General features: G+C 44.2%; 1 protein-coding gene across 4 annotated transcripts; it reads left to right on the top strand.

Moving 5' to 3' along the window:
• Positions 1–411: 411 nt before the first annotated feature.
• Positions 412–6,560, top strand: LOC124660365 (disease resistance protein RGA5-like). 4 transcript variants are annotated; one of them, XM_047198174.1, is made up of 5 exons: positions 412–822; positions 862–1,331; positions 2,280–4,312; positions 4,413–4,531; positions 6,377–6,560. In XM_047198174.1, exons 1-4 carry the CDS (start codon positions 499–501, stop codon positions 4,481–4,483), a joined length of 2,898 nt encoding a protein of 965 aa, XP_047054130.1. In that variant the 5' UTR covers positions 412–498; the 3' UTR covers positions 4,484–4,531; positions 6,377–6,560. The 4 variants fall into 4 exon arrangements, with proteins under 4 accessions (XP_047054130.1, XP_047054129.1, XP_047054128.1 ...); XM_047198173.1 differs by having other exon boundaries at positions 413–1,331; positions 4,413–4,527; XM_047198172.1 differs by having other exon boundaries at positions 413–1,331; positions 4,413–4,527; positions 6,344–6,560.
• The last annotated feature ends 547 nt before the right edge of the window (positions 6,561–7,107 follow it).

Raw genomic sequence — 7,107 nt, 5'->3', positions numbered from 1 at the left:
CGCCGCGGTCCGACCCCAACCTGGCTGCGGCCGGTTTCATGCTCAAATACGCAAAAAGTGACGCCGAAAACAAAAAGTGGTGCGCCATTATTGAGCATCCGTTGGAGATGCTCTTACTACCTTTCATCTCTTCTATTTTTTTTTTGAGGATGAACATTGGCAAAGAAGAGCTTTCATCTCTTATAGTGAAATGCTTGATGGTAACGTACGTACAGCAACGAGCTTGTCGGCCACTCACATGGACTCAATTATTTGAGAGGGCGAAGCTGGCCGATCGAACTCATCAGCAGGAGGAGAGCTGTGGAGAGCTGTGTGTGTGTGTGTGTGTGTGGGCCTTAAGCATCAATACTTTTGTAAGCCATCATTAATTTGGTCATGCCTCAAACACGGGACGGTGCTGGGTTTTATAAAGAGGCGGGCACCCAAACGTACATCAAAGCATACCATTGTGCGCTTGTGAGCCAAGCCAACCAACAGGACTAAACACGATCCATAGCCATGAATCTGGTGACGGGTGCCATGGGCTCCCTGCTCCCCAAGCTGGCCGAGCTCCTCAGCGACGAGTACAAGCTGCAGAAGGGCGTCAAGGACCGCGTCAGGTCCCTGGAGAAGGAGATGAAGAGCATGCACGCCGCCCTCCGCGTGGTGGCCGAGGTGCCGCGGGACCAGCTCGACGAGCAGGTCAGGCACTGGGCTGGGGAGGTGAGGGAGCTTTCCTTCGACATGGAGGACGTCGTCGACAAGTTCCTGGTGCGTGTCGATGATGACTGCTCCGAGCCTGCAGCACCCAAGTCGAACAAGCTCAAGCGGCTAACCAAGAAGATGGCCGGCCTGTTCACCAAGGGGAAGGCTCGCCACGAGATCGCCGACGCGATCAACGACATCAATAAGCAAGTCCAAGAGGTCGCCAACAGGCGTGGAAGGTACACGGTTGACAGTATTGTCGCTAGGCCTCCAGCCATGACGACCATCGATCCCCGCCTTGGTGCTCTGTACAATGAAGTGACCGAGCTCGTGGGCATTTCTGGGAAAAGAGATCAAGAGCTAATGAAGTTGCTCTCGGAGGGAGACGACGAGGCCAAGAAAAAGTTGAAGATGGTCTCCGTCGTCGGGCTTGGAGGATTGGGCAAGACCACTCTTGTCAAAACGGTTTATGACAATATCAAAGGAAAATTCGATCGCAGTGCTTTTGTTCCTGTCGGTCGAAATGCCGACGCAAAGAAGGTTCTCATGGACATCCTCCTTGACCTTGATATCTACCAAAATCAGTTCACCATGATGAATGAACGACAACTCATTGACAGACTCCGGGAATATCTCGAGAACAGAAGGTACGCACATGTCAATTGTCACTCACTCAATGATGGCAACGAGCTTACGACGATAATTTCTTTTACTATGTTATTAGCTGTGCAATAATGTGTAGATGATGAAGTTACTCCCTCTGTTCAAAAGTAAAAGAAGTATAGGACATTTTAGATGCTTTTAGGGGTATGATGTTTCAGATGTTGCACATCCTTCAATATGCAGCATTTGCTATTAATTTTCCATGAATATGTCATTAAACAATTACAAGAAGTTATATTCATAAAATTTTATAACCAATCTATAACATCATAATATCACTAATGCAAGTAGCATTTTCATTAATTAACAGACAAAGGTAAACAACTTTAACCGCGCTTATTTTCTAGGACACCAAGTCATAAAATGGAGTAACTACATAATATAAAAAAAAATATCTGATTAGTTGATTCCTTTGTGTCACCTAACCCAACATATTTATTTTGTCAACCTTAGTTAACATTTCGAGCCCATGGATGTGTAGTTGTGTTGAGAAATTTTTCATTACTATATGCTGGCACTCTGCTCAAGTAGCAAAAGTATGTCAACCGACATATGTGCTCTCTCCATCCGAAAATATAAGATGTATTTTGATTAATTAATAAGTCATTTCATTAACAATTTGTTTGTTATTAAGTGGTCTCATTTTTTATCAAACATGTTAATGCATATAGGTTGTACTACCCCATACTTGGTCTTATGATCATAGTTGAAATATTAGAAAATGTGTAGCTAAAAGTATATCGAAACATGCATGATCGTTGATCTATAAATTGGCTCTTGCTTGTATCTTATCTCCCTTGGATCTTAATTTTCTCTAATTGTTTCTTTTAATGTCTTATTTCCGGATCATAATGCTAGATTAACTTTCCCCAGCTCCTTTTAGCTTTGTCATGTGTAGATGCAATCTATTAATTATTTCGCAAATGATATAGGTACCTCATCGTTATTGATGATATATGGGACGGAAAACTGTGGGGAGTTATAAAGTGGGCATTCTCTAGCAGCAATAATTTGGGCAGTCGACTAATCACAACAACTCGTATAGTCGGTGTATCTAAATTATGTTGTTCGACTACTAATGGTTCAATTTATCAAATGGAACCTCTTAGTGGTGATGATTCACAAAGACTCTTCTATAAGAGGGTATTTTCTCATGAGAGAGGATGTCCCCGTGAATTTGAGAAAGTGTCCATAGATATATTGAAAAAATGTGGTGGAGTGCCATTAGCCATCATTACTATAGCTAGTCTTTTGGCTAGTGATCGGGGGGTAAAACCTATGGACAAATGGCATGCTTTGCTCGAGTCTATTGGTCGTGGGCTTACAGAAGACCCCAGTGTAGAGGAGATGTTGAGGATACTGTCGTTTAGTTATTATGATCTACCTTCTCATCTGAAGACATGCTTATTATATCTAAGCATGTTCCCGGAAGATTTCAAGATTAGAAAAGATCAGTTGATATGGATGTGGATTGCCGAAAGTTTTGTGCAATGTGATAATGCAGAAAATATTCTCTTTGACATCGGAGAAACTTACTTCAATGAGCTTGTGAACAGAAACATGATACTGCCGGTATATGCTAGGAGAGAAGTAGAAGCTTGCAGAGAAGTAGAAGCTTGCAGAGTGCATGATATGGTTCTAGATCTAATTTCTTCCCTATCAAGAGAGGATAACTTTGTTACTATATTGAATGGTATTGGTGATAGCATATCTTCTCGGTGCAACATCCGTAGACTGTCCCTACAGAATGATAGAAAAGGAGAACTTCAAACCACACCTATCGAATCCGTGAGTCTGTTAAAAGTGAGGTCCATTGCTATATTTGCACCCGCTATCAATCTAATGCCGCCTTTCTCGAGATTTTTTGTATTACGTGTATTGGATTTCACTGGATGTAATCTTGGCAATCATAATCATCTAAACATCCGGGGGTTGGGGAATTTATTGCACTTGAGGTACCTAGGTCTAGCCAAAACAGAAATTTCCGAGGTCCCGGAAGAAGTTGGAAAGTTAAAGTTTTTGCAGGTGCTGGATTTGAGTGGAAATAAGCATATAGAAGAGCTACCATCGACTGTTAATAAGCTCAGAAGATTGATGCGCTTACTTGTGGACAGTAAATGCAAGAGGCTTCCAGATGGACTAGGAAACCTGACATCAATGGAAGTGCTGAGGGAGATCCATTGTGACTCTCTAAGCATCCTGAATGAGCTGGGCAGCATGGAAAGGTTGACGAAGCTTGGAATTCTGTTTGATAATTTGAGTTTTGAGATGATGGAAGCTTTTGTGGAATCACTAGGGAAAATGTCCAACCTCCAAAGTGTAGTAATTACTCGGCATGGTGTTGAGTCTCAGCTTTTGACAGGGGAAGGTGTTGATTCTAAGACCATCGATCTTTTGGGGGAAGGTTGGGTGCCCCCTCAAAGTCTCCGGGAGTTTGTCACATACGGATTAATATTCTCTACAGTGCCGACATGGATAAGGAGGAATCCCTTGCATCTGTCGCATCTCACGAAGATAAAAATCTTTATCGAGGACGTACGGCAGGAGGATCTGGACATCCTTGGAAGGTTACCGGCTCTTCGTAATCTTAACTTGTGGAGCTTCCGCCAAATTGGGCTGCCACTTGTCGGCGCTGATGGGTTCCGTTGTCTCGCATCATTCATGTCGTTTTCCCAGTCCGCGGGCCTAATCATGTTCCAGCCGGGAGCTATGCCCAATGTTGAAAAAGTTGAGCTCTGGATCAAATTGCGGGTGGCAATAGAGGAAGCAACTGGCCAAGGTGGTGATTGTTTTCACATGGGCCTGGGGAACCTCCTGTCCCTTCGGAAGGTCGTTGTCAATTTGCACCGCTGGGGATTGACAGTCGAGGAGACGAAGCAACCCGTGGATGCGCTGGTGAACGAACTCCGTGCACATCCTAGTCGTCCCGACTTTCAAGTCCTCCCCGACCCACCCATACCGTATGGTACGAAAATCAAAAACATGGTGCTTTTATATTTCCTTTCCCTATTGCTTGTATACATGCATGTCTTACTAACGTTCATTATTTCCTACTACTTTCGAAGGCGCTCCTGACAATGACGTAATGGCTCATGGATGTTATAGAGAGCGGGAGGAGGATGGGGAGGAGGAATGAAGAACCTGCATGCCGGTTACATATTTAAAGATTGCAGAATATAGATATGTATGCTCTTTTTTCCCGTCTTCCCTTATTGATCATATCGCCATTGATGCTTATTGGCCATGACACGTCGTTCTATAGGCTGGTACTACCTCCGTTCTAAAATAAGTGTCTCACTTTTATCTAAATACATATAGATACATCCGTATCTAGAAAAAGTTGGGACACTTATTTTAACATGGAAGGACTATGGAGTACTATTTACGACCATATGCATGTCACTGGATGCAACATCCATATTGTCCTTCTCTTCGTTCCACTTTTGTTCATGTTACCTTTTGTTTGCCTTTGGTGTGAAATCATGTTTCTGTGAGGGGCTTGGTTCCTCACTTGGTGGACGGTGGTCTGACTCATTTGCAATATCAGATGATACATTGCTTTTCCTTGACTTGTTGGAATAGTCCATTGTTACAACGAAATTCCTTATGTACTGTTAAGCAATGTCTGGACTAAAAATTAATTACGAAAAGAGTGAAGTGTTTGTGGTTGGGGTTGAGGAGGGGAAACAAATCAGAGTGGCCAATCTGTTTAACTGCAAGGTTGGCTCGTTCCCAACAAAATATTTGGGGGTTCCTATAGCGAGTAGGAAGCTGTTGGCTTTGGAGTTTGATTTTCTTAATTCTAAAGTAGTGAAGAGACTCGGGATGTGGTAGCCGGTTTCAAAAGGTGGGAGATCAGTGCTTATCGATTCTTGTTCGGACAACATTGCATCTTATGTTATGGGTTTCTATCTCTTGTCAGATGGTAGTCACCATAAACTGGACATGTCTAGGGCTAAGTTCTACTGGGAAGGCTCAGGTGACCAACATAAGTACCATATGGTTCGATGGCAGAACCTTGTGAAACCAAAATAATTTGGAGGTTTAGGATTTGTGGATAGTAAAACCAGAAATGTGGCTTTGTTAGCGAAGTGGATAATGAAGTTAGAATTGGGGGGATCAAATTTTTTCTGTAAGCTTCTTAGAAAAAAAAAACCTAGGCTCAGGGAGTTTTTTCTAGTCTGAATGTCCTGGTGGATCTCAATTTTGGAAAGGGTTGCATGCGATCAAACACTGGGTGAACCGTGGTATGGAATATAGGGTTGGAGTCTTGGAGATGGGTAGAAAACCAATTTTTGGGAGGATGTGTGGCTGGGTTTGGTGCCCTTGTAGCTGATTTATCCAGCGCTCTATGCTTGCTCTGAGCAGATTGATGTTTTAGTTGCTGATGTGGTTGGCGGGGTGGGGGGGGGGGGTGGGGCTCTCTTTCTGTCGATCTTTTGGATCTCGGGAGGTGGAGGAATGGAATGACTTAAATATTTCCTTGGCTAGTTTTCATTTTTCTAATCAGGATGATGTTGTTGTTTGGGCGCTAACTAAGAATAAAAAATTCTCGGTTAGGTCTTGCTATGAGATGATTTTGCACCCGGGTGTGAGGGATTTGGGAGTCATGGAATTGTGGCATGCTCACATGCCTTTGAAAATTAAAATCTTTGCCTACATGTGTGTTAAGGGTCGCGTGCAGGTGGCAGCAGATTTTGCTGCGAAAGGATGACCGGGTCAGCTTGCGTGTTGTCTGTGTGGGGAGGTGGAGACAGTGAACCATCTAATCTTTGCCTTCCCTTTGTCGCATTTTAGTTGGTGGTGCATGCGTGAGTCGCTAGGGTGGAGTGATACACCGATGAACTGGAATGATTTTGCTCTTGTGGCTCTTGGTGCGCCGGGTGCTAGGACGAAGCAAGTTGGCTGGGTTATTTTTGGGGCGATGGCCTGGTCAATTTGGACATCTCGCAACGATGTCGTTTTTAATGGAAAAGTTGTTTCCTCTTCTTTACAGGTTGTGTATAAAATGATTAATCTTTTGTCGCAGTGGAAATGCATTTGGCCGGAAAAGCTTGAGCAAGACTGGAGGACGCTCATGGATCCATTGAAGACGATGGCGAGGAAGATATCGTTGATGGCGGGCACTAGAGGAGGAATCGGTTGATCATGGCGTCTAGTGTGGATCCGTGTGTGGTGTTGTCTTTCTTTCCTTCTGCACTCTGGCTTTTAGTTGTGGGAGATTACCTAGGTGGTATTTCTTCTATAATATTCTCTTTCTTAATAGATGGTCCCATTTTACTGATATAACAGCGAGCCACGTCATTGGATTACAAGTTTTCACCTACCCCTTATTCCCAGCATACGACACCGGTTTACTCGCCCACATGGACACGCCTGAAGTCACCGATGGCTCCTGCTCGCCAGAACGACGCGCCTGGTCGAGATGGGCGGACACCGGCCCATGAACTGGCCGACGATGTTCTTCTTCCTCGCCACGACTCCGTCTCTCCCCATCGATCTCTGACCCACCACTGCTCGGAAAATTTCTTCCGCCGCCGCCGTCTTAAAGGCACACGCCAATTACTACTCCTCCAATTACTTCCAGTGATTGATTCCCATCTCCCTCTTTATCTTCTCCACCAGCAGATTCCGTTTCTATGGTGCGGAAGAAACTGATGGATTCCCATCTCTTTCGTCTTCCACATCGAAGGCAAAGGCCTGCAGCCATAATTAATGGAGGTTTGTTTTATAATTTAAATACTACAGCTGCTCCATTCC

This window comes from Lolium rigidum, chromosome 6, assembly GCF_022539505.1.
Source record: "Lolium rigidum isolate FL_2022 chromosome 6, APGP_CSIRO_Lrig_0.1, whole genome shotgun sequence".
In the NCBI taxonomy this organism is placed as follows: Eukaryota; Viridiplantae; Streptophyta; class Magnoliopsida; order Poales; family Poaceae; genus Lolium; species Lolium rigidum.
Note: the sequence above shows the minus strand (reverse complement) of the source record. Positions and strands in the feature narration are given on the sequence as shown.

Coding starts and splice junctions, on each gene's coding strand:
- LOC124660365 (XM_047198173.1), top strand. CDS start 499: ATGAATCTGGTGACGGGTGCCATGGGCTCCCTGCTCCCCAAGCTGGCC. Junction 1,332..2,279: donor GAATATCTCGAGAACAGAAG/GTACGCACATGT, acceptor CAAATGATATAG/GTACCTCATCGTTATTGATG. Junction 4,313..4,412: donor CGACCCACCCATACCGTATG/GTACGAAAATCA, acceptor CTACTTTCGAAG/GCGCTCCTGACAATGACGTA.